At 41.9% G+C, this 26,760-nt stretch overlaps 3 protein-coding genes across 5 annotated transcripts in view; 1 reads left to right on the top strand and 2 right to left on the bottom strand.

Moving 5' to 3' along the window:
- The window catches only part of C1H1orf162 (chromosome 1 C1orf162 homolog), a 256,729-nt gene that overhangs the window by 17,279 nt on the left and 212,690 nt on the right, over positions 1 to 26,760 (bottom strand). The gene's annotated exons all lie outside the window — the stretch shown is intronic.
- Positions 91 to 26,760, bottom strand: ATP5PB (ATP synthase peripheral stalk-membrane subunit b). 2 transcript variants are annotated; one of them, XM_050746711.1, is made up of 8 exons: positions 26,757 to 26,760; positions 12,049 to 12,154; positions 11,757 to 11,793; positions 7,359 to 7,504; positions 5,473 to 5,636; positions 4,973 to 5,098; positions 2,109 to 2,288; positions 91 to 504 (listed from the first exon to the last, which is right to left on the bottom strand). In XM_050746711.1, exons 2-8 carry the CDS (start codon positions 12,086 to 12,088, stop codon positions 427 to 429), a joined length of 771 nt encoding a protein of 256 aa, XP_050602668.1. In that variant the 5' UTR covers positions 12,089 to 12,154; positions 26,757 to 26,760; the 3' UTR covers positions 91 to 426. The 2 variants fall into 2 exon arrangements, with proteins under 2 accessions (XP_050602668.1, XP_050602658.1); XM_050746701.1 differs by lacking the exon at positions 26,757 to 26,760 and having other exon boundaries at positions 12,049 to 12,197.
- On the top strand, positions 12,376 to 21,881 carry WDR77 (WD repeat domain 77). Of its 2 annotated transcripts, XM_050746564.1 has the most exons (11): positions 12,376 to 12,577; positions 12,829 to 13,014; positions 13,940 to 14,081; positions 14,372 to 14,421; positions 17,731 to 17,801; positions 17,930 to 17,984; positions 18,458 to 18,529; positions 19,091 to 19,199; positions 20,059 to 20,127; positions 20,759 to 20,834; positions 20,890 to 20,952. In XM_050746564.1, exons 1-11 carry the CDS (start codon positions 12,463 to 12,465, stop codon positions 20,950 to 20,952), a joined length of 1,008 nt encoding a protein of 335 aa, XP_050602521.1. In that variant the 5' UTR covers positions 12,376 to 12,462. The 2 variants fall into 2 exon arrangements, with proteins under 2 accessions (XP_050602521.1, XP_050602520.1); XM_050746563.1 differs by having other exon boundaries at positions 20,759 to 21,881.

Raw genomic sequence — 26,760 nt, 5'->3', positions numbered from 1 at the left:
AAACAAGACAGTAGTTCAACAATATCTTTAATTTTTACCCGATGACAAAAGCTGAGTATTTCAGAGAATTATACAACTTGAAAAACCTTGTTTCATTCAATTGTCACTTTATTGCAAGATGGTAGAATTAATTGCAAATTTAAACTATAATCTGGTAATCTTTAGTCAGGCTGCAAGTTTTTATAAAGACAAACTGCTTATTCAGAAGTGATCATGGAACAACTCAAAGGCAGAGTAAGAAGGATGAGAAACATTTGACTGGCCGATAGAGATTTTGTTCTCTTACTATATGAAACAAACTTTTCATTTTTAGGAAGGGTAAATTATAACTTCAGTAGACATCAATACAGAAAGATTTCGTCAAATAGACTAGTTTCCATTTAGTCTGTCAACTGTTTCTAGCTGTCTCAATTGGGATAGATTCATTTACATAACCAGGGGTGCTTGAGCCTTCTTTGCCAGCAGCTTTAGGTCCGCAATGCACTTGGCAACTGTCTCCTTTTCCTGTGATAAGGAAAGAGAAATCTGGTTAGACCTTTCCAAAACATAGAAAAGTATAGAGTATAAACACCATTATTCTAAAAGACACCTCCTACCAGACCAGAACCTCAAGATTACTGGCTTAACATTATACAGCTACTAGACAGGTTTAGAAGTAAAACTAATTAACACAGAGGAGATACAATTTATTTTAAGCAAATCCAGGGGGTTAGTTAAAAATCCCTGGCTCACAGCTTTTATGAGTGAAACCTGTATAGAATCTGAGACCAGATATTCCTGTAACCATCTGCCACTGATGTTGGCTTGTACAACTAACAGCTGCTTGAAAAAGACCAACTCAACAAATATTAGTAATATACAAATGTTAAGAATGAAAATAATTTTTAGTCTCTTTTCTAGACTTCTTTTGTATTTTCTAAGTTTCTTAAGCATGTATATTACATTTATGTAAAAGACAGTTTACTAGAAAAACAAAAAAACTTTTGATAGGACCCTGTTTTTCTTTTTTTTTCTGAAACGGAGTCTCACTCTGTCGCCCAGGCTGGAGTGCAGTGGCCGGATCTCAGCTCACTGCAAGCTCCGCCTCCCGGGTTTACGCCATTCTCCTGCCTCAGCCTCCCAAGTAGCTGGGACTACAGGGACCCACCATCTCCCCGGCTAGTTTTTTTTTTTTTTTTTTTGTATTTTTTAGTAGAGACAGGGTTTCACCGTGTTAACCAGGATGGTCTCAATCTCCTGACCTTGTGATCCGCCCGTCTCGGCCTCCCAAAGTGCTGGGATTACAGGCTTGAGCCACCGTGCCCAGCCTAGACCCTGTTTTTCTAATCCTACATACATTATGCTGAAAATGACCAGAAATACTTAAATGTTATAAACCCGAGAAAGAAAAAAAATCAAGTCATATTAAAGCAAAAATATAAATGAAAAAAAAATCGATTCAGTTTAAGCAAACAGAAAACATTTCCGTTCAAAACAGACAAATTATGCAGGTGAAAAGAAGAAATGGAATGTCATGGAATTAGAAAATGGAAGGGGCTTAGAAATAGCCTTGTTCAGTCTTTTATTTATTTTATTTTTTGAGGCAAGGTCTTGCTCTGTCACCCAGGCTGGAGTGCAATAGTGCGATCAGAGCTCACTACAGCCTATGCTTCCTGGGCTCAAGAGATCCTCTCACCTCAGCCTCCTCAGTAGCCCTAAGTACAGGAGTTTGTCATCGCACCCAAGCTACTTTTTAAATATTTTGCAGAGACAGGATCTCGCTATGTTGCCCAGGTTGGTCTCGAACTCCTGGTCTCAAGTGATCTTCCTGCCTCGCCCTTCCAAAATGTTGGGATTACAGGCATGAGCCACCATGCCCAGCCCAGTCTGTTTTATAGAGAAATTAAATATATCAGTTAATGCTACCCAAATTTGAGGAAAGAGAAAAGCCAGCCTGACAGATAGGCAGCATCTTCCTGCTTATCACTATCCAGAAAAACAAACCGGGGTTACACTGCTACTTCTAGGCTAAAGACTCCTTGCCAGCTATTCCTACCTTAATGAAACATCAGCAGATACTTGTTAAGAGATACCAGTACAATGTCAGAACCTGTAAAAATGTTGTGTACCTGCTCTGCGGAGATGCTTTGCACCACGTGCTTTTCCACCCAATTTATCATGTGCTCTTGTTCCTTTCGACGCGTCATGTTCTGCACAGCTATATGATAGTCCAGGCGACTCTTTACTTCCTTATATACTCTATATAGTCGTTCCCGGTAAGTAACCTCCAAAGCCATAGCAATGTTATTCTGGGGCAAAATGAAGAAATGATAAACATTGTATACTTGAAGGAATACTTCTACTCTGAAGATTCTGCCAGTGAGAATGCCCCACTTCTTTTGTATTTTATGTGGAATTCTTTTATTTAATAAATATATACCTAGAAATTATAACAGCATATGGCAAAAACATACTTAAAAGTGTATGCTGTAAGAAATAAGTCTCCTTCAGTCCCCCCATGGCCACTAACTTCCTGTATTTCTTGTATTCCCTCTCAGAAATATTTAATAAAAATATAGGTATACACATCAAAATATAGGCATATACACATCACGTTTATTAATTATGACAGAAAAACCTACCTCAATTTTAAGCTACATTGGATTCCACTATACTGGTACTCCATAATTAATTTTTTGGTTCTACAAATAATGGTGCATACATTGTATATTTGTCTTTGTGTTTATGTCATAAACTTGCTGGATCAAATAATAGTTAACATTTGTAGAGTACTGACTACACTCTAAACACTTTTGTGTTTGGATTCAATTAAACCTTATAATGAAACCATGGCATAGTTATTATAATTATATCCATTTTGCAGTGAGGAAACTGAGGCAGAAGTTAGGAAACTTGACCAAGGTTACAGAGCTAATAAACTATGAAGCCAAGATCAGCATACAGGCAATAAGGCTACAAGGTCAAGCTCTTATATATTTCTACTTAGCTAACCCATAGGCATCACAAACCAATGCACACCAAACTGAAGGTTATTGGCAACAAGGCAATCAGAGTGATCCTTCAATGACTTTCTCTCATTCAGAGTCCAAGTCAAAGTTCGTATAGGAGCCTAAGGTCTTTATGTATCATAGTCCCAGGCCACCCTCTATCTCCTTTTATTCTCCCCCCACCAATTCTACTTCAGCTGTATGAACCTTCTTACTTTTCCTTGACTATATCAAGCAAACTTCCAGGTTTAGGGCATTTGCAACTGTTCTTCCCTCAGCCTGGCACTTATTTCCCCAAAAACCCACATACTTTGCACTATTAGTTCTTTCACGTCTCTGCTCAAATATCATATTAGAGACATTTCCTGAATGCCCTTATGAAAACAGTAACTCCTTCTTCCTGCAATTTTGTAGAAAGGGTCTATGCCCAGGCTGGTCTCAAACTCCTGGGCTCAAGTGATCCTCCCGCCTTGACCTCCCAAAGTGCGGGGATTATAGGCATGAGCCAATGCACCTGGCCTGCAATCTTTTTAATACTAGTTTATTTTTCTATCTAGCATTTACTACCTGTTGACATTTGCATCTGTTCAATTATTTATTTTCTGTGCTTCTCCCAAAGACTGGCTAGAAAATAAGACTCCATGAAGGCAGAAGCTGTTTGTTCTCCACTATATTTTCAGCACTCTGCCTTGGTCAGAATATCTACATAGGAAGAACTCAATAAATAGCCATCAAGTAAATATAAATAAATAAAAACCTAAATTACTATCATTTCACTCTTAGGAAAAAGCTACATTTTCCAGTATGGTTTTTTAAAAAAGCCAAAATATATGTATGCATGCATTCACATATGTGTATATACTACGCAAGAAGCAGGAAGCATTCTCCCTTTGTAACCTAAATATACACGGAATTAACATTTTTCTGGGATTTTTCAAATATCCATGTGCTTACGAGTCCTTAGGGATCTTGTTTAAAAGAATACAGATTCTTGGGTAGCCCTTAAGAAAGGTTCTGATTCCACAAGTCTTGGAAAGAGGCAAAAAAAATTAACACCAAAGATAACTCTAATGCATGTGGTACCAAGACCACATTGGCCAAGATCCTAAACATTTCAGATGCTTACTATCTTAGCCAGTATTGAGAAATATTGGCCAAGATCCTAACTATTTCAGATGCTTACTCTAACTCCAGTCTTGACTTCCTGGGTGCAAGCAGTCCTCCTGCCTCACCCTCCTCAAGTCCTAGGATTACAGATGTGAGCCACTGTGCCCAGCCTGCTTTGTGGATTTAGAATATCAGATTTCCTTACAGCAAAGATGTTAAGATGTTCTTGTAGCAAGTGTGTATGAAATACACAGGATGTATTTTACCTATAGTCTTCCTTATACAGTGCATGTCATTTTTAAATCAGCTTTAACTTAATGACTATTTCTTTTTGTGTGGATCCGAAATGTTTTTTTAATAGCTTCTACGGTTTCTAATTTTATAATAATTTGAACTATTTTTCCACTTGACAGTTCTTTTTTTTTTTTTTGAGACGGAGTCTCGCTCTGTCGCCCAGGCTGGAGTGCAGTGGCCGGATCTCAGCTCACTGCAAGCTCCGCCTCCCGGGTTCACGCCATTCTCCTGCCTCAGCCTCCCGAGTAGCTGGGACTACAGGCGCCGCCACCTCGCCCGGCTAGTTTTTTGTATTTTTTAGTAGAGACGGGGTTTCACCATGTTCACCAGGTTGGTCTCGATCTCCTGACCTCGTGATCCACCCGTCTCGGCCTCCCAAAGTGCTGGGATTACAGGCTTGAGCCACCGCGCCCGGCCGACAGTTCTTAAATGTTTGAATAGCTGTGAATGCCAACTGCTACATAAATGTTCTCTTTTCTAAATAAAATATGTTCAATCTATTTAATCATTCTTCATAAAAAATTCTGAATTTAAAAAAATGCACACAAGTAACTTCATTCTTTCTAGAAACTTCTGAAACCTACCCTTTGCACATCAAAAAGGTAATGGCGCTTCTGAGTCAGTGCCTGCTGTGACTTCTCCGTATCAATTGCATTCTGCATTTGCTGGATGGAAGACTGCTTCGCCTCTTCTAGTTGGGCAAGTTTTTGCTACAATTGCGATAGCAACAACAAAGATCAGTGAAAGCACAAAGGGTAAAAAAAGGAGATTCATTTCATGCTTCTTCAAAGTTGCATCTCTCATTTGTAAAAACACCCACAAAGAAAATAGAAAGAAATGCACAAATCCTTAAAAATAATTTCCCATAATAACTATACAATACCTTTTGAATGATTGTAGAAAAGCTGAAGGGTTTAGTAGATATAAAAAAATTATCTCAAATTAGTAACTAACATTAACACTTATTTGAAGCATTAGATTCATTTCTATGTGTTGCTCCCCTAACAATCATATCAAAAATATCACTAAATGACCTTCATGTTTCTGCTAGTCTAAAATAGGAAATAAGGTTTATGGTTCTTACCTCATTGATTTTATCAGCATATGCTGCAACAGACGGACCATATTTTTTAATTCCATAGACCATTATCCCTATTAATGACATGGCAGTGAAGGTCTCTGCGGTAATCACATATATTTCTTTGGATAAAGCATACAAGATAAGCCCAGTTCCGAGCACATAGGGTCCTACAAGAAGAAGAGTTATTTTATGAATGGATATGCTATGCCTAAAAGAGGGAAGATAGAAAGGCACTTCTATATTTGATTAGCAGAAAGCAAAGTAATGACTTAATTAGATTCAAAGACAAAACACTGGATTGGGAAGCAGTATGGTAGAGCTGAAAGAACAAAGATATGGACTCAGGGAAATCTGTATACTGACTCTGCAATTTTAAAGAAACTGAGCAATCTAAATAATCTCTGAATTTAGTTCCTTATTTGTAAAATGGGGACAATACCTTCTTCAGTCTGATAAATTTGAGAAATAATGTTAAGCACAATACACAGCACAGTAAATTATACTATTCTACAAAGATACCAGATAACTTTCTGAAGTAACTTGTCCAGCAAAATATACTATTTATTGAATGGGAACACTAGACAGGTTAAAATTTACACACGAAACAAGCAAAAACAACTACAAAGTGGTATGTATATAAAATAATGAATAAATATTAGGATTCCCAACTCCTGTAGCACCTAATTACAATGCTTCAAATATGGTTTTTTCTTTAACCAGGCCATGTATTCTGAAAGGATGCAAACCATGATTTACATTTCTTTAGTCTTTCCCCCATGCTTCGCAGGATGTAAGAGAGGCCCACAGCAGGCTTTTAGGAAAGCATTTTACAGTATTTCTGAGAATCATAGGATGGCAGGATGTATCATGACAATAACAGGGTTACAAACTCAAATACATTTTACCCGGTTTCCCATACAAAGTTCCAACATTTTTTTTTAATTGTCTTTAATATACAAATTTTAAATATGAATTTGCAAGAAACATCTATCATATGTAACATTTTTATCACCCATTGAAGTCTGAGGAGACTAATGTTTCTAGCAATTTCAGTTAGGAAAATGCTACTTTAGGTGACTCTAGGGCTAAAAAAAGAGTCTTTGGCTTCCAATATTCCACAGTCATAGCAATACTTGGGTATGGGCCAAGAAAGGCAGTACATGTAGTAGAGAGAATCATAAACTTAATCAGGGGACTCCTGCTTTACCTGGCTTCATTTTTATTCATACCCTTTTCATTATCTAACAGTATATTACACAGTTACTCATTTCTTTATTGTCATCCTACAACAGAATGTATGTTCCATGACAGCAGGCACTTAACACTGTTTAACACCATATGCCTTCAACAGTGCCTGGCATAGAGCAGGCATCAAAAAATTTGATCTACTAACAGAGATAATTCTGTAAAATTAAGTTTAAAATCCCAAATACATTTATACCAAAAACAAGTTGGAGCAATCAAATCAACTGTTACAATTTCCTTTTGAAAACAGCTGACTTGCGGCTGCAGGCGGGTGGCTCAAGCCTGTAATCCCAGCACTTTGGGAGGCCAAGGTGGGTTGATCCCACGAGCCCAGGAGTTGGAGACCAGCTTGGGCTACATGGTGAAACCCTATCTCTACAAAAAAATTAAAAATGAGCCGGATGTATGCCTATAGTCCCACCTACTCGGGAGGCTGAGGTGGGAGGATGACCTGAGCCTGGGGAGGTAGAGGCTGCAGTGAGCTGTGATTGTGCCACTGCACTCCATCCTGGATGATAGAGTAATACCTTGTCTCAAAAAAACAAACAAACAAACAAAAAAACAACCAAACAAGAAAACCCACCTAATTTGATTTTAGTGATGCCATCAAACCATATTATCAAAGACCAGGCAAAAATGCTCACCTGTTACACCAGTTTTAGGATAAAGAAACTGGAAGAATTCCTCAGGGATCAGTCCATAACGAACTTTTCCTCCATATTCAGGAAGAGGCGGTATAGGGGCAAGGTGTGGCTGCCCTGTATGGAAGGTCCTTGTTGCCTGCAATACTCTACAGGTAATTATTGTACAAATGTAAAGCCTATTTCTTTAAGGAGAATACAATGTATGAATAATTAGCAGAAACAATAAATGGGGTTGAGGATTGAGGCAGTTTTCTAACTCTCATAATGGAAAGAGAATGGACTGGGAATAGGAAGGTTAGGGTCCAGTAATCAGCTGTGACAAGAGCAAAGAATTAATTACAGACACTTAACCTTCTACCCAATACTGGAATCCTTTCTATAAGCCTTGCAGATCATCTGTCTAGCACTGTGTATATCTATTATTAGCACTGAAATATGTAAGAATGTGGATGTGGCAGCCAGATAGACTCCTTGAGTTCAAATCCTAGACCTGCCCCTTGACTTTGAGTAAAGAATTTAAAGCTTTTGTAATCTCAGATTTCTCTCAGTAAAATGGAAATAAAAGATAATACCTTCTATGGTTGTTGACAGGATTAACTGAGTTAATATGTGTAAAGTGCATAGAATGATGCCTGGCACATGGAAAAGTGCTATGTAAGTGGTTAGCTATTATATGCCTGGTATGTTGGCTCCTCAACCTTTCTGAATACTCTCTTTGATGGGAGTGCTAATCACTACATGTAACAGACTTTTTCAGTACTGGGCAGCTCTAATTATATTCATCTTTGAATTGAGATGCTGCATACATTCTTGGAACCTCAATCCATTCTTAGTTCTAATTTTGCTATGTAAGATAACACACATGTACCTGGGTGAAACATCTGTTCCCTCACAATCCTGATTGCCCATAAAGACTTCTCTGGTTTTGTCTTTTTTTTTAATGAGGTATAACAGAACTGTATACAATACTCTATAGTCTGGCCAATTCATTCATTCTACAAATACTTATTGAGAACTTGCTATTGCCAGTTTGGAAACTATTCTTGTATTAAAGCAGCTTAAGACTACACGTTTAACAGTTACAGCATACTGATGTCTCCTTAGGCTTCTGATGAAATAAAATTTAGTCCCTTTATGTCTGCTGTCAAGTTTAGTCTCCTTCAAGTTTTCAGTATATTTTTGTCCCACTTCCCACCTCCCATTCCTCTACTCTGTCAACCTCTATCTCCTTGTAATGTAAGAATTTACATTATTTCATTTATTTTGGTACAATGCTTATCTTTTGAATATTATTTCTGCCTCCAAATATATTAGCTACCCCACCAGGTTTTGAAATCTGAGAATCACGCTCGAGATTCCTTCATTTACATCAAGGTTTCTCAACTAAACTACTGATGTTTGGACTGGATACTTCTTTGTTGTAAGAGGTTGTTCTGTGCATTGTAGAACGTCTGGCAGTATCTTTGTGGCCTTTACACAACAGATACCAGTAGCCTCCTTCCTCCCCGACCCACCCAATGGTAACACTGAAAAATATCTCCAGACATTGCTAAATGTCACCTGCAGGCAAAGCACCCCAGGCTAAGAACCCCTGATTTAAATCATAGTACTAAAGGGTATGCTTAAGCTGATAAGTCTCCCTAACTAGCTATCTTAGTTCAAGCCCTTATCACCTCTTGCTTAGTTTAACAATCCAAAACCTGATCTCTCTGCTTATTTTATTTTTTTTTTGAGACAGAATCTCGCTCTATCACCCAGGCTGGAGCACAGTGGCGTGATCTCTGCTCACTGCAACCTCCACCTCCCAGGCTCAAGCGATTCTTGTGCCTCAGTCTTCCGAGTAGCTGAGATTACAGGCGTGTGCCACCACGCCCAGCTAATTTTTTTATTTTTGGGACAGATGGGGTTTTGCCATGTTGGCTAAGCTGGTCTCAAACTACTGGCCTCAAGTGATCTGCCGTCTCGGCCTCCCAAAGTGCTGAAATTACAGGTGTGAGACACTATACCTGGCCTCTGCTTCTTATTAAATACCCCAACTTAAACCTAGCCCTCTCACATTACTGCCAATGTTTCTAAAATGAAAATTTGACTTGAAAACTCAACAGGCTCTCTCCTGCCTACTGAAAACTACTTAATATAACATATATAATCTAGTACCTGTCATTTTTTTTTTTTTTTTTGAGACAAGGTCTCACTCTGTCACCCAGGCTGGAGTGCAGTGGTGCCATCACTGCTCACTCGCAGCCTCCATCTCCTGGGCTGAAGCCATCCTCCCACCTCAACCTTCCCAATAGCTGGGAGTACAGGTGTACACCACAATGCCCAGCTAATTTTTAGAATTTTAAAAAAATTTTGTTGTTTTGTTTTTGTCTATGTTGCCCAGGCTAGTCTCGAACTCCTGGGCTCCAGTGATCCTCCTGCCTTGGCCTCAGGATTATAGGCATGAGCCACCACTGTGCCTGGTCCTGTCAAATTTTATAACCTCATCTTCCTTCATTCTCTTACTCTCCTGGAATTACTTAACAGCTCTCAAAAACAAACGAAGAACCACCACAAAAAAATTGCCCAATGCTGCTCCTTCTGTCTTGTATGCCCTTCATACCATGACTTCATAGCAATGACTACCAAGACCAATCAGCCTCCAGATGTGTAAAGCCCTCCCCCATTTTGGGCTAACATTCATTCTTTTAATCAATAAAACATTTACTGACTTTCTACTAATGCTAGGTACCAGTAACATGGCAATGAACAAAGCTCCAGCCTTCAACATTCTAGTGGGGGTATGGGAAGGGTGAGTGTGTATCTCCATACAAAATTTCAGGCAGCTCTAAGTGCTGTGAAGAAAAACTGAGCAAGGTAAGGGGATAGGGAGCAACAGAATGGGGAAGTTTTTTTGGTAGGGAGCCAGATGACATTTGACCCAATGATCTGAGGAAAAGAGAGAAGAGCAAGTAGAAAGATATTGAGGCACGAATGCGCTTGGTAGTTTTCAGAGGAACACCAAGGGCAGTATGGTTGAAGAATGAGCTAAAAAAAGAACAGAAGGGGATGGTGTCAAGAGATAGGATGGGATCAATTCATGTTGGACCTTCTGGGTTATGCTAAGTTTGGATTTTATTCAAGTGGGATGGGGAGCTCTGGAAGGCTTTGGTGGGAGATTGACATAATCCTCCTGGCTATTATGAGAATGGGCTGTAATAGCACAAGAATAGAGATGCAAGACTAATGAAGAGACTACTAAAATACCTAGGTGAAAGTTTGCGGTGGTTCATACTTTAGTGGTAGTGGAAGCAGCAGTCAGAGTCCAAATTTCTAGAGGAAGAGCCTTGCTGAGGTACTGGACATGAAGTGTGAAAAAAAACCAAGGATATTCCTTGTATCTTGTAAATATAAGTTATTTATTACCTGGTATTACAATTATTTGTTTACAAGTCTGTATGGGGTCCTTTTTCTTCTAAGTTGGAAGCAGTCAATTATAGCCTCACTTCATTGCACACATGAGACTCAATTACAGACAAGACCACTTTTTCAAGTCCAGTTTTTTCAATTTGATAGTTAACATAATTTGCAAGCTTTAGAACTAAATTTGGAAGTAAAAAGAAATCTCTAGGAAAATGAACATGTCTTATGAAACAATTTTAACGCAAACAGCTGCTAAATTTACTAAACACACACCATGTACCAAGAACTGTTTTTGAATTTCACAGAAATTGCCTCTTAATTCTCAAAAGCCACAATGCACTATCATGCGCCATTTTGTAGATGAGGAAATTGAGGTCACACAGCTAGTAAGTGGAGGGGCCAGGGACCCTGTACTGGCTTTGGAGCCCTCACTCTAAACCAATACTCTAAAGGTGCCTCCCATTCCTAGACTGTGAGCTCCATGAGGGCAGGTAATTTGCCATACTCATTCTTGTATCCTTGGTTATGTGTTTAGGCAACATAAATATTTACTGAATCAATGAATGATTTCTCTGATTGTTATTATATGGCAGCAAAAACTAGGTATCTGGGAAACAGACTATAAACAACATGCTTCACTGTTTTATTGAACAAAATTTGTTCTTGGGTATGTAATCTACTCTGATTCAGGCTGTGGAGGCTACATGTCATAAGGTCCCAAGGGAAGGTCACAAAGGAGAGGGGCGGGCATAGAAGACAGCAAAACCAATTTCTAGTTTAGTTAGAATACGTTACATATCCTGTTAAAGTCTTGGTCATCAGTTCATATGACAGCGTTCCTGGCAGTTACAGGAACAAGTGTTTGAAAGAGGGTTTAAGTGTCCCAAAATTATCGGAAAGAGATTTCTGGCCTAAAGCTAAGGGGGTGGGGGCAGGAATCGAGAAATAAAAGATAGTAAAAACAAAGACGAAAGGGACCATTATCCTCACACTTACCCTGGACCTAGGAAGGCTGCATTCTTCAGAGACGGGGCTGCGGACAGACAAGACGAAGGTCAGCAAAGTCAAATGAACTCTAGTTTGTCCCTTCCTCATCCCTGCCAGGCTAGATCACTAAGGCTATGTACCCCTCTTTCCTGTCCCTTAAGTCCCCACGCTCCTCTCCGAGCGGCGCTGATCACTCGCCGCTCAGGCCCGTGTCGCTGCGCCCTTCTCCCCTCCTTGTGACCCCTAGATTCGCTTCTTTCCAACCACTCTGATAGCCCAGAGCAGCGTCTACACCCCTCACCCGCTGTGGCGGCGGCGGAAAGTACCACCCGGGACAGCATGGTCAGCGAAGGTGCAGGTAGCAATCTTAGAGTCCCTGTGACCCCGACAGGAGAATCTGTCAGGGCAGGAGCAAGATGGCCGCTCACAAGTCTCGCGAGATGAAAATTTTGTAGTCTTCCTTCAACTTTCCTCGGGAGATTTTTTTTTTTTAAATTATCGCGAGACGAGGCAAGTAATGCTGAGAACCTATCGCAGGAGGGCGACAGCCGGAAAGCAGGATGGAGCCACAGAAGCAATTCTCGCGAGAAGTAGACTTGCCGTAGCCTCGGGAGAGGGGCGGAGGCTCAGAGGCACACCACGTGGGGTTTGCTATCGGAGCTGAGTCTCCGGCAGGCGTCCAATTTGAGTCTAGGTTGGAGTTGGAACCGTGGAGATGCGGAAGGAAACCCCGCCCCCCCTAGTGCCCCCGGCGGCCCGGGAGTGGAATCTTCCCCCTAATGCGCCCGCCTGCATGGAACGACAGTTGGAGGCTGCGCGGTACCGGTCCGGTGAGCCGAGATCCCGGGCCTGGGAGCTCCCTTACCCCGGCCCAGGGCGCCCCTCCCCAGAGACTGACCCTCCCAGCCCATCCCCGCCCTGCATGTTATCCTGACCCGTGGGTCGCGCCGCCGAGCTGTCCCCAGCCCTGCCCCGCGTTCCTGAGCTCAGATCCAGACCCAGCCCGAAAGCTGTTCTGTGCGGTCTTCATGGAGGCGAGCCCTTCCACCCTTCACGCGCTGACAGCTTGTACCCCCCGTAGATGGGGCGCTTCTCCTCGGGGCCTCCAGCCTGAGTGGCCGCTGCTGGGCCGGCTCCCTCTGGCTTTTTAAGGACCCTTGTGCCGCCCCCAACGAAGGCTTCTGCTCCGCTGGAGTCCAAACGGAGGCTGGAGTGGCTGACCTCACTTGGGTTGGAGAGAGAGGTATTCTGGTGGCCTCTGATTCAGGTGAGTCACTTTCCCCTCATCCACCCCTCACCCCCACCCCCAGCCCCGGGTGGAGTGGTAGAATGGAGGCTTGGGGTACGGGTAGGGCTGAGCTCAATATCTAATGTCCTATGTTCAGTGCTTGGAGGAGCCTGAGAGTGTTGGCCCTGAATGCAAACTCTTGTGTAGGTGGGAAATATATTTTCTAAAATTCTAAATTGTCTGTTGAGATTTCCTAGAAAAATCCGTAACAAAATTAAGCAACGGATTGGAACCATTTTTCTTCTGTGTAACCTGCTGCTTAACCCCCGCAGCCCAGACCAAGCATAATCTTGATTTTAAGATGACACTGAAGCCAATCTATGCTACATGTCTCTTTCCATTTCTTACTGCTTTCTTGTCTTCATTCTGCTTTCTTTGTGTTCACTGTAGGCTCAGCGATGCAGGCTTTGGATTTTTTTTTTTTTTAAATCAGAATTTGGAAGTTGGCTGGCATTGCATGGAAGTTTAAAAGACCCACTTATAGATTTAACCTCTCTGACAATTGAGCTTGAACAGTACATAATCAAGAAAACTTTTGGCGGATTCTCTATACTGAGCCAGTCACTGTGCAAAACGTTCAATTATTCAACATATTTTTAAAGACTCTGCAAGACATTTATTCAACTAGTTCAGCAAATACTTATTAGTGTCCAAATAATTGGGAAGTGTTAACATCACTGGCTTTCTCCACCTCCTTGTCTGGGCTGTCATTAGGAAAACAGTAACACAGAATAAAGTCAAAGGCTCAGAAATTAGCTAAACTCTTCAGTGATGTGGACTTTGCTTTTATAGGAATAACTAACTTACTTTGTTAATTTAGTGACAGTGGCTCTTTGAATCCTAGAAGTGAATTACTACCTTGGTATAATTCAAGCTCATGTTTTCCTTACCCTACCCCCAACAGGTGCTGTTGAATTGTGGGAACTAGATGAGAATGAAACACTTATTGTCAGCAAGTTCTGCAAGTATGAGCATGATGACATTGTGTCTACAGTCTGTGTCCTGAGCTCTGGCACACAAGCTGTCAGTGGTAGCAAAGACTTCTGGTGGGTCCCTGTTCTCATTGCTTCTGTCTCTGAGCCTCCTTTGGGCGCCTTTCCTATCCTGTTAACCTCATTAGGTAACATTTTGGGCTTATTCTAAGAATTCAGTGACTAATTTTAGCATGTCTATAAGGTTTCCTTAGGGATTTTGCAGTCCATTGTAAGTAGACCATAGCAGCAGTCCAGGAGGCAAAGACTTGGGGAATGCTGATTACAGGAAGTTCATGTTTGAACACGTTTTTATGTTGCTAGTGTAGGTCAAGATTAAATGTCTGTTTTCTTTTGCCTCTTAGCATCAAGGTTTGGGACCTTGCTCAGCAGGTGGTACTGAATTCATACCGAGGTGAGTATTCTTTCATTTTTAGCCCTGGTCTTAGCTATTGTGTTTTTGGACTTTCTGAAGTTTGCTTTGATGTTAGGAACAGCAATTCCATGTTCTGATAGTTTTCTTATAAAACAGTAGTCAGGCTCCAGTATCTACCCCTTGTCCTTTTCTCAATTTCCTTGTTTCTTTTTTCTTTCTTTTTTATTTTTTTTTAATTCGACTAGTCAAGTACAGTAGTGAAAAGAGGGGAAGAATATGACAAGGAGTTTTGTCTGTAACTGACTGTGAACAATCAATTGAGATAACTCGCTACCTTCAGACCAGCCAGTTTCCCTGTTTCTATTGATGGCCTCACCACCTTGGCAACACAGGGCTCAAACTCTCGGTCCTTTTCCACCCCTTCTGTTTCCCCACCATCAGTTGGCCACCAAGTTCTTTTTAGTCTTTTCCACTGGTCAGTCACCTTCCTATCCATTTCTATGCCCCTATTCGCTTTCAGGCTTTACCTTACACAGGTAGTAGCACTCATGTCTCCACTAGCAATCTAGCTCTTTTGGTCTTTTATTAGTTTCTTGTGGCCAGTGGATTAAAATCCCATTTTCTTGTAATGGCATTGAAACCCTTTTACTGCATTTCCTCTCTTCAAGCTTATTAGATCCTTGACATTCTCAAGGGATAAATCTTGAGACTTTCAAATCTTGAACTTTTGAGTATTTACCTTCATAAAATGTCTGTTTTCTTTTGAGAACCATTGCTTTTTTAATGCCCCTCTTTCTGCTCACTTTCATTAACAGCACTAGTGGTTGACTTTATCTTGGGAGCCATTCTTTGTGAAGATAATGTCTAGAGCCTTAATGTGTGCATGTTCCAAGATTTAGATGCTGGGTGATTGATCACTGTGGTTCTCTCAATGGCTAAGTGCCTTTCCCTGCCATTTCTAACTTCAAAGTACATGATTAAGTTATAGACCAGAGAAATCACAGACTCATATCCAAGGTCCAGTATCCTGGACCTTCAGGGTCACTTGCAAATAGTTTTACAATAATGTTGAATGCCCAGCTGTGCGCAGTAGCTCACGCCTGAAATCCCAGCACTTTGGGAGGCTGAGGTAGGCAGATCATATGAAGCCTAGGAGTTAGAGACTAGTCTGGCCAACATGCCGAAACCCCGTCTTTACTAAAAAGTACAAAAATTAGCCAGGCATAGTGGTGCACATCTGTAATCCCAACTACTTGGGAGGCTGAAGCCCGAGAATCGCTTGAACCCAGGAGGCGGAGGTTGCAGTGAATCGAGAACACGTCACTGCACTCCAGCCTGGGCAACAGAGTGAAGCTGTTTCAGGAGAGAAAAAAAAAGTCAATGCCCTATGTCTATTATATTTGCCTTTTATTGCGTAGACATATGTGCTTTCCTGGTTAATGCTAACTCTTTTTCAGCATTTCTGCCATGCAGCCTTTCTGTTATTCTTTGTGTTTGTGTCTTATTCCCCCTGCTGAATTCCAAATCCTTTATTATTTTTTAATTTTTTGTAGAGACAGAGTCTTGCTATGTTGCCCAGGCTGGTCTCAAATTCCTGGGCTCAAGGGATCTCCCGCTTTGGCCTCCCAAAGTGCTGAGAGATTACAGGCATGAGCCACTGCATCCTGCCCCAAAACCTTTGAGGGTAGAGGAACCATGTATTCTTCATCTTTTCTTTACCACCATGATGCTTGTCCCAGAGCTTTGCTTTTTTCAAGTGAGCAATAAATTCCTTTTCTTACTTCTTATTCTGTTGACTTTCTATGAATTCTAGGGCTAGGAAAGAACTATGGAAGCTGGTTTAGTTCCATCCTTCTGCCTCAGGGAAGGGCCACATTCAGACTACCTGGGAAAGTCTGGTAAAATGACTGTAGAAAAGGCTTCCACAGTTTCCAATTAACATGTAGCAGTGACTTTAAAGTTTTTTACATGTAGACCTCCTAAAACAATTTTGAAAATCTGTGCCCCCTCATACATTTTAAAATTGATACCTAAAGAAATTTTTTAAGTAGTTGCAGAGAAGGTAATTTCTGGCATATAATTTATTATATACTTATTTCAAGCGTATATTTGTCCAAATTTTAGGTTTGCAGGTTAATCCTATTTAGTTTGTACAAATGTCTACCAAATAGCCTAACTGGCAAAAGCCAATCTGCATTGTAAAGCCAGTGGACCAAGTTAGACTAAATTTTCTGTCAGAAAAAGTCTGACTTTGTTTTTAAATTCAGATAAAGTTGTTGAATATGTCCGTATCACAACGATCTGTCATATGTTTTAGTTCTCGTTATTAGACAGAAACAGAGTGAAGTTACAGAACCATACTTGTGTTTGTGGTGTGACTGAAACAAGATCAGCGCCCCCTTCATTGAATTTTACCTAGATGCTCTTTCTTTTTGCTCTTCGGTTCTTAGGGAAAAGCCGCTTTTGTGCCTTAGTTTAGAACCCTTATGTTTTTATACCCCTGAGCATTGTACCATGGAAAGATCTGGGATGAATGACAGGTATGTGTTCTTTCTTTAAAGTGGAAGAAGGGTGATTGTGAAAATAGAGGCAGTTCAATTTTAAGAAAGAGAACATTAGAGAAATTGGCTCTCTTAATACTATTAGCGCCCAGAACTCCCTCGAAAGTTTTTGTATACTACTTGGAGGTATGTGTGCTCCAGTATGAAGACTGCTATTCTAGAATTATTTAGATCTCACGTCTAAGATGCCTTAACTGGAAATTCCTTTGTTATTCTTAGTAAGCTCCTAATTTCTCATTCATTGTTTTCACTAATACATTTTTTTTTACAAGGCTTTTTAGGTTTTATAAGTGTATAAACTTCTCCTCTTAGCTTTTGTCTGATCCATAATCTCCCACAAAATTTGTTAAATTGCATCATGAGACCAGCCCTCCCTCCCTCCTGCACCTTGATTACTCCTGGGCTGGCCCTCTTGTAATGCTTCAGCTTGTTTTCTTTTTTTTTTTTTTTTTTTTTTTTGAGACAAAGTCTCGCTCTGTCGCCCAGGCTGGAGTGCAGTGGCGCTATCTCTGCTCACTGCAAGCTCCGCCTCCCGGGTTTACGCCATTCTCCTGCCTCAGCCTCCCGAGTAGCTGGGACTACAGGCGCCCGCCACCTCGCCCGGCTAATTTTTTTGTATTTTTAGTAGAGACGGGGTTTCATTGTGTTAGCCAGGATGGTCTCGATCTCCTGACCTCGTGATCCGCCCGTCTCGGCCTCCCAAAGTGCTGGGATTACAGGCTTGAGCCACCGCGCCGGCCGCTTCAGCTTGTTTTCTATCATGTTTCTCTTTCTCTCTCCTTTATAGCTCATGCTGCACAGGTCACTTGTGTTGCTGCCTCTCCTCACAAGGACTCTGTGTTTCTTTCATGCAGCGAGGTAAGAGATAGCTCCTTCTTCCCTAAACACACTCCAGCCCTCCATAGGCCAAAGTCTCTAGTGTGGAGACTTTCTGGCCTGCAGCGCTTTGGACTGTGAGATCCTTTTTCTGTTCCGCCTTCCTCTAGGACAACAGAATTTTACTCTGGGATACCCGCTGTCCCAAGCCAGCATCACAGATTGGTGAGTCTGAGATTCATTGGTGGGAGAGTAGTACTTGGAACCCTGATAGAAGAGAATTTCTTTGGCCAGTGTCAAAGCATAGTTGCCAGATGCCCAGTGTAGTTACTGTGACATGAGTGACATAATCTCCTTCTTTTCCACTGAGACTCTGCTAACCCCATTCTTGCAATGCATACCAAGAGGAAGGGCCAGTTCCTGGGTGGCTGATTTACTTTATTAGACGGGAGGACAAAGGGGCCAGAATTGTTATCTTCATGATTTGTGCCTGAAACTTGCCTGTGACTCATGTCCAGAAAGGGCAGGAAGCTGGTGGATAAATGGTTATGAGGCTCAAGGATGAGGACACTGCTGCCTTAGCAGGGTTTGGGAAATCAAATAAAGGTGCTCTCAGGATTTAGAGTGATGTCATTTGAGAAACTGCTTCTTCTGGACTCTTTTGAGTTTTTGTCCAGACCCTCTTCTCTCCTTTGCAGGCTGCAGTGCGCCTGGCTACCTTCCTACCTCACTGGCTTGGCATCCTCAGCAAAGTGAAGTCTTTGTCTTTGGTAAGGCAGCATGTCAGACTTCATATTGACTCTGGGAAAGGGGAGGAGGAAAGAGAAAGAGCTGACTCCACAATGCACAAGGCCCTTGCTGCTCAGTCTTAGCCCTCATGGACACTAGATGAATTATGAATTGAGGGTGGGGAGGTGGGGTGATGCCAAGGTAGTTTTAGTGTAGCTTTGGAGAACATGATTATTTTCCCAGTGGATTTGATTTTTGATTGATGGATCTAGCTCCTATATTCTGGGCATGGCTATAAGTCAGTGAGCCACAAAGCAAGTGGATTGCTATACAGCGAATTCTTTTCTACTGTGGGTAGGTGTAGAGCTATCGTGGTCATGAGGCTGTGTGTATGGTGACGTAGTTTGTGGTTAAAATAATAACTGCTTCATTCATTAACTTAATTTTCACAATCATCCAGTGACGACTTATCCCTGCTTTGCAAAAGAGATAACTGATGCTCAGAATGGTTAACTTTTCCAAGCTTAAGGAACTAGGATTCAAATCTTTGGCACCAAAGTCCATGCTCTTAATTACCATGACATGTCCCTTCTCTTCTACAGGTGATGAGAATGGGACAGTCTCCCTTGTGGATACCAAGAGTACAAGCTGTGTCCTGAGCTCAGCTGTACATTCCCAGTGTGTCACTGGGCTGGTGTTCTCCCCACACAGGTACTGTTCTTTGTCATCAGGGGCCTGATGGGTATAAATGGGAACAGTGAGGGTGTGTGTGTATGTTTTCAAAGCATTAGCTCATTAAGTAGTTCCTTAAAGCAGACAGTGTTCTAACTGAGGTTTTGGAACATCAAAGATCTCTTAAGTGGGAAGTGGAATCCTTTGGGAATCAAAGGATTTTTCAGATTATACGGTTTCTGTCTGAAATGGCTAAAATGTGGTCTCATTCCTGCTCAACACCCAACATGGTTCATATTGTGGGTTTCTGGGACTGTGAGGTTGGAAAAGCCTGTGTTTCTGGGTTATTGCTGAAGCTATAGAGAGGGACCAGATGGGGCGGTTAGTTACCAGGATGGTTGTCAACCCTAACTTTGCTTCATTTCCTTCATCTTTACTTGAAACTTTTAGTGTCAACTTAGAGTAGCCAGACCTTAGCCAAAAGTGGGAATCAGGCTGCCTTTTCTGGGTCACTTTACAGTAGCGGTGGCGCCAGCGCAGTTAAGGTTTTGTCTTGGGGCCGGGCGCGGTGGCTCACGCCTGTAATCCCAGCACTTTGGGAGGCCGAGGCGGGCGGATCACAAGGTCAGGAGATCGAGACCACGGTGAAACCCCGTCTCTACTAAAAATACAAAAAATTAGCCGGGCGCGGTTGTGGGCGCCTGTAGTCCCAGCTACTCAGGAGGCTGAGGCAGGAGAATGGCGTGAACCCGGGAGGCGGAGCTTGCAGTGAGCCGAGATCGCGCCACTGCACTCCAGCCTGGGCGACAGAGCGAGACTCCGTCTCAAAAAAAAAAAAAAAAGGTTTTGTCTTGGGATCCAGGCTTTGCCTTTCACAACCCTCTCCTCCCTCTGATAGTGTTCCCTTCCTGGCCTCTCTCAGTGAAGACTGCTCACTTGCTGTGCTGGACTCAAGCCTTTCTGAGGTGTAAGTGTGAAGTGGAATCCTTTGGGAATCAGGGAAGGGGAGCAGTGGGTGGGTGAGTCATTTTCCTCTTCAGAAAAGTATATTGTGCTTTTGGAGAACAGATTCTCCGTCTGTATCTGAAGGGACTTGGTAATGGAAGCAGGCTGGCTGTTGACCCTCTCCGTTCATGGGGCACATTCACAACCCCAAGGACAAAGCTGTGTCCTTGGTAGAGCGGGGTGGTAGGTGGAATTTTTAAGTCTAGCACTCCAGCCCTCTCCCACAAGGGGGCGGCAGTATATCCTTTCACATAGAGAACTGCATATGAAATGCAGTCTGCTACAGGGTAAAAGGCAGCACTTGGAAGACCTGAATTGTACTTCCCTCCTTGCCATGATTTGCTGCCTGTTACTGCCCCACATCACTGTCTTGTTCTATCCAGCATTTCTTCATCTATGAAAATAGAGGACTGGATTGGATGATTGATGACATCCACTGTGGATAGCTACACTGCTATCCTGGCGACGAAGCCATACAGTTGGTGAAATGTGTGTAACACACCCAAAAAATATGCCCCAGATGTGTTGGGTTCTCTTTTTTCTCCAGGTCTGCTTTTCTTGTCTCTACTATGCCCTGACTTTTTTTCTTCTAGGTTTAGAAGCCGAGCCCACAGAGACTTTGTGAGAGATGCGACTTGGTCCCCGCTCAATCACTCCCTGCTTACCACAGTGGGCTGGGACCATCAGGTCGTCCACCACATCGTGCCCACAGAACCTCTCCCAGCCCCTGGACCTGCGAGTGTTACTGAGTAGATTGGATTTAAGACACAAAGCAAGTCCCCCATGAGCGTCCACTTCTTTGCCCTACCCTCTCAGCTTGTGAGACAACACAGGAGCCTTCTGTAGTACGTTGATATGCTAGATCTGTGCCATTAAAAGGCATCGTCCCTCAGCCTGAGGGAGGCTGAATTCTGGGTTCCTGTAGTCACAGGGAGGAAAAGCTTTCTTAAAAATGGACATGTATGTGCGTGTGACTGTGTGTGTAGATTTATAGTTTTTGGTAGTGGCAGGAATAAAACAATCCATCCTACATATTCCCTAAGCACTGCCTCTCCCTCACCCCCCAAAACAAGTTGATGAGAGGGTTTTATTCTTCCCATGTAGCTGTCTATGAGGAATTGGCTGTGTCTGGGTGGGTTATGGGATGTGGGCATCCCTGGGTTCTTGGAAGCAGCTCTTATGCTACTTATAGAGATGGGATTGATTTTATTTTTTTAAAGTGCTTAATTCACCATTACGAGAAATGCTTCCAGTCACAAAAATGCAGCCCAGCTCACTTTGAGGAAGAAGCAGGACTTGGTACGGATTTACATAACTCTTTGCCTTTAAACTGAATCAGAAATCCATTTTCTGGCTGAATAAAAAGTTTGGCTTGCCTTTATAATGCCCACTCCCTTCTCCCCGGCTCCCCAGTGATGGGGCATATATGAGAGAGGAGTGTTTTTCTATCATAGATGCCATAGGGGAAAGTTTGGGGATGAAGGAGAGCTTAAAGGCATTTCAGTTAAGTTAGAAAACTGACACAGACTGTTGAGAAATCTTTGCTACTTTTCCCACCCCAAACAGCCTGGGTCCTGACATCTTCTGCCCTGGGCCCCCTTCTCTTGATGTGGAAAGTCTGAATGCAGTATTTATAGATTTCTAAGGTTTTAACATCCAGTATGAGGAGGAATATCAGAAATACTGGTTGGTGAAATAAAGAGTTTAGGCATTGTTGGCCTGTCTTTTTTGAAGCGTGTGTGTCATGTGTAGTTAGATATATTTCACTTATGTGAGTCATCATGGTGTCAGTCTTGTAGCCCATTATTTTTCCTGTGCTTCCGCAGCTTCCCAAAGAAGCTAGTTAGAACTTCAGGTAAACATTAATTCTTGGGTTGGTGGAGTGGGTATTGCCAGTTAGAAGTCATGGATCAGTTACTGATTATATTGAAACTAAATATAATCAATTATGTGCTTTTGAGCTTTGCAGGTTCAATTTAGGTAAAAATCACATTATGAAACTGGGGAAGTCTGAAGGAATATGGGCAAATACTTCTCAGTAAAGCTTCCTTGCTTCACCCTTGACATGACTGATTACCCTTGAGTAAAACATGGGAATTTATAGTCATGTGATGATCTGGGGTTGATGAGGAGTAGGAATAAAGTCTTCCATCGTTTTTATAATGTGGGAGGAAATAGAATGGGTAGGTACAATCATTTAAGTTCTGCCTCTCAAAGAGAAAACTTTAATTTTGTGGACACTTAGAGAAAGTAAGGGGTGGGGGAGCTTGAGGTGAGTAGGAATTTGCATAGCCCTTTTCTTCATGGACTTAAGAATGATGGAGAAAAAACTCAGTGAGAGAGATAAGAAAGGAAATGTGTGTATGTGTTAAGGTGGTTACAATAAGGAAGGAAAACATAGGTTTTTTTTTTTTTTTCTTTTTTTGAGATGGAGTTTCACTCTTGCTGCCCAGGCTAGAGTGCAGTGGCATGATCTTGGCTCACTGCAACCTTCACTTTCTGGGTTCAAGCGATTCTCCTGTCTCAGCCTCATGAGTAGCTGGGATTACAGACGCCCACCACCATGCCCAGCTAACTTTTGTATTTTTAGTAGAGACGGGTTTCACCATGTTAGCCAGGCTGGTCTCAAACTCCTGACCTCAGGTGATCTGCCTGCCTTTGCCTCCAAAGTGCTGAGATTACAGGCATGAGCCACCGTGCCTGACCAGAAAGCATGGTTTTTGAAGGACCATGTTTTATTGTAAAAAAATGTTTTAGTTCAGATAGATCTGTACTGATGAGAGTAATTCACATCTATCAGTGACCACCACCAAGATATTTATAAACCTTATCAAATACAGTAGGAAGAACAACTAGCACAATTTTGGGTGAATGTATATGTTGCAGTGAGCAAAGAAGATAGTTTAAAATAAAAGATGACCACAGAATAATTAGAAATGGTGCTATCACATGTGGGGTGATTTGCTAGGTCCTTCACTTGAGAATAGTTCTAGTAGAATGAGTACAGAGCTGATGACAGGTAGAAATGAGATCAATCTATTGTTTAAAAATATACAAATATTTTGCATTTAATTTCATTGGTTAAAATGTCTAAACACTAGAGTAAACCCATTTCTCTATCTACATCCTTACTCTGAAGTCCACTAATCAAACCTACTCTTCCACGGCTGTTCTCTGGTCCACCAAGGGCTGTGAGACTCACCCCTTGCATGGTGCTCAGAACCACAAGGAATACTGAAGAAGGCTTGCCTACGATTTCAGGTGGCATCAGACATTGGGCTAATTTCCAGGGTATCTCTCCTGCCCAACAGGACAGTTGGAGTCTGTTTCTTTAATAAATAGCTATATGGACATTACTTACTGGTTCACAATCACATTACAGCAGCAAAAACACCCAAGCTCGATAACTGCTCTGGGCCTCCAGCCATGTTTCCTCCAGATAGCATGTTAGGAGATTTTTAAAATCAGACTGGACTTCAGAGGGCTCCAAAACTTCTTGCCACATCTAGACCTGAAAGTAAAGGGCTCTGATTATTAAGAGGCAGATTCTTGTTGCATTTGGACAGCGCGAGTAATGGTCACACTGAACACATTAGAATCAGTTGTGTAATTGATTTTGTTTCAAAAAAGGATAGGCAAGCTGTAGTCTCAATTTTGAGTTAAAGTTTCTCAAGAACTTCATCAACAGCTCACAGGATACAGTTTTGGAAGAGTAAACAAGGTAAGCAGACAACTCTTGGACCCCAGACACATTTTCTTTTTTAGTTCTCCATCAAAAATAGGCATTTCTGGAGTTTTGGTCTCACTGAGTGATCACAGGACTACTGCAATCCAGGGAACTGAGGGAGCTGTGAGCATCTGAGAGAAAGGTTAACTCTCGTTTTAAGTTGTGACACAATTAGTGATCCCATAATCTTTTATCATCTGGTACAACATTTAATACAGTAGCATTCTACTTACTGTGGAAACTCCTTGTCTCATAAATGATGTTCTGCAGCTTCAATATGTAATGGATAGGCCATCAAAGTTCAAAATATAATAAAGAATTTGATTCCCAAACAACAATTTCACCTTTAACATTCTGGTGAAAGCCCAACCAGTGTCACTGGTTCAAAGTGCCTTCAGTGGATATAGCTATATTTCACATGTCCCTGTGATCATGAGATACCAGATTCCAGTCAAGCGTTTCACTTTGAGAGGGACCATGTTGTAAGCATTAGGAATTTCAGTTGCAAACTAATTTTCCGTTCTGGCAGTAACTTTTATCTGGAGTCTGAGCTCTAAGTCATGAAAATTGTTTAGATTAGAAAATGCACTTTTTATGTACAGCCTAAATTAGCTTCATGTTCTGCAGTTTCTGCAACTTGTCTCAGAAATCCTCTGAGTAGAATTGATGTATGAGACCCTTTAAGACCATTATCCAACTGCAGTTTGCTTGGCAGAGTTAGCATTAATGCAACCTTTGATCTAGGCATCTGGAGGCAGGTAAGACAGGCTCTGCGTGCACCACCGGCCCTGGACCTGTTGTGGCAGACTCCTTGAAGCAAGATCAACTTGGGCCTTGTTTGAGTTTTTAAAGTTTTTTTTTTTTTAATGTAAAATTTGTCATTTTAACTTTGTAAGTGTACAGTCCAGTGGCATTAAGTTCATTTGCATTTTTGTGCAGCTTTCACCACTTCCATCTCCAAAACTTTTTCATCACCCCAAACTGAAACTGTACTCATTAAACAGTAACTCCCCTTCCTCAAGACCCTGGCAATCACCGTCTTCGTTTCTACAAATTTGACTATTCTAGACATTTGTGTAAGTGGGAGCATACAATATTGGTTTTTTCTTTGGACGGGGGTTCTGGCTTAATTTTATAAGACATTAACTTGTTCCTCAAAATGTGTTCCATAAACTGGGAGCATCTGTATAACCTGGAACTTGCTAGAAATACAGAATGTCCAGATCTACTGAGTCAGAATTGACATTTTCAAAAGCTTCCTATGTGACTCATGCGTATTAAAGTTTGGGAAGCACTGCCTTAGATTGCCTTTTGAGAATTCCAAATGGGTCAGAAACCAGGCAGAAATACTCGGCAGTGAGCAGCTATGGTGTATCAGAAGTTGTTGGGCATTTTGTGGTTTGATAGTGAGCAAGGCAGACATGGTTGTCCTGCATTCAGCAACTTAGTCTAGAGAGAGACAGGATGGAATTAAGTGTTTAGGTGCTAGCCAAAAGTAAAGATTACTGGAAAACAAGGGTTCATATCCCAGTCATCAAAGTGATACATTTTCCCTGCTTAACATTTAAATTAAAATAATTAGGCCAGGTGTGGCGGCTGATGCCTGTAATCCCAGCACTTTTGGAGGCCGAGGTGGGCAGATCACTTAAGCTCAGGAATTCATGACCACCCTGGGCAATATGGTGAAACCCTGTCTCTATAAAAAATACAAAAGCCGGGCACGGTGGTGTGCGCCTGTAGTTCCAGCTACTCGGGAGGCTGAGGCAGGAAAATCACTTGAGCCTGGGAGGCGCAGGTTGCAGTGAGCCGAGATTGGGTCACTGCACTCCAGCCTGGGCGATGGGAGTGAAGCATAGTCTGAAAAGAAAAAGTTAATTGACAAATATTGTGTATATTCAAGGTATACAATGTGATGATTTGATAGACGTGCAATGAATTATCACAACAAGCAAATGGTACACTCAAGATGGTTTTGGAAGGTTTATTTATAAGGGGACTAATTACAAAGGTTTGGAAATGGTGTAGGAGAACCAAAGAGCTAGTGCCCAAGGGCAAGGGAAGGGAGAAGTTACCTGAAACTGGAAGAAAAGATAGTTTTGGAGAGCATCTGCTTTGAGAGCAGCGGTGACCTTTATCAAGAGATAAGAGTTCCCTTGATGCCATGTCATGGGGTGAATACCCCAATTTCTCTCCCTTCCTCTACTCTTCTGTCAGGCTGAACCTGACAAAGCCCATTTGATGTAGTCCAAACAGACAGACTTTCAGGGGCAGCAAGCAAGGTGGAGAAAGATGGGAAATATTAATAGAAGGGCAGTTGGAAAATATGTTTAGTCTACTTTTTTGCCCCTTATCCTCTCTTGTCCTTAATATAGGTGAAATTTCATGTCCTCAACACAAGAGATGCCCAGAGTCCCAACAACTATTTTATCATTATGGGGTGATAACCATTTGTTCATACTTCCGTCTTAAACCTAAAGGATTAGGTATCATTAGTATCCTTATATAAAGCAGCAGTAGAAAAGTGAAAAGAGAAAAACAAGTAACGAAATATAGCTGTTAGAGTTCCTACTCATAAATGGTCATACAGCCTAAGTATCATGGCCATCTTTTCCCACCATCCATTCCACGTTGGGTTCCCCTCACCCTCTGAGAACTCCTCGTTGAGGTTCCCCTCACCCTCTGAGAACCTTGGTGAGATGACCGAACCTGTGTGCGGGGTCTGAGTTCTTAGTGATTTGCTCTTTATTGGGTTTCTGCTGCTTTCTGTCGTGGGAATTACTGGGCAAGGGAGTACTGAAGATGTCCCTGAGTCCCCAGAGTTGTAAACACAGTCCTTTCTCTAGTTGTGCAGCAGCAACTCAATTCCCC

Source organism: Macaca thibetana, chromosome 1 (genome assembly GCF_024542745.1).
Source record: "Macaca thibetana thibetana isolate TM-01 chromosome 1, ASM2454274v1, whole genome shotgun sequence".
Taxonomy (NCBI): Eukaryota; Metazoa; Chordata; class Mammalia; order Primates; family Cercopithecidae; genus Macaca; species Macaca thibetana.
This window is presented reverse-complemented; position numbering and strand designations above follow the sequence as displayed.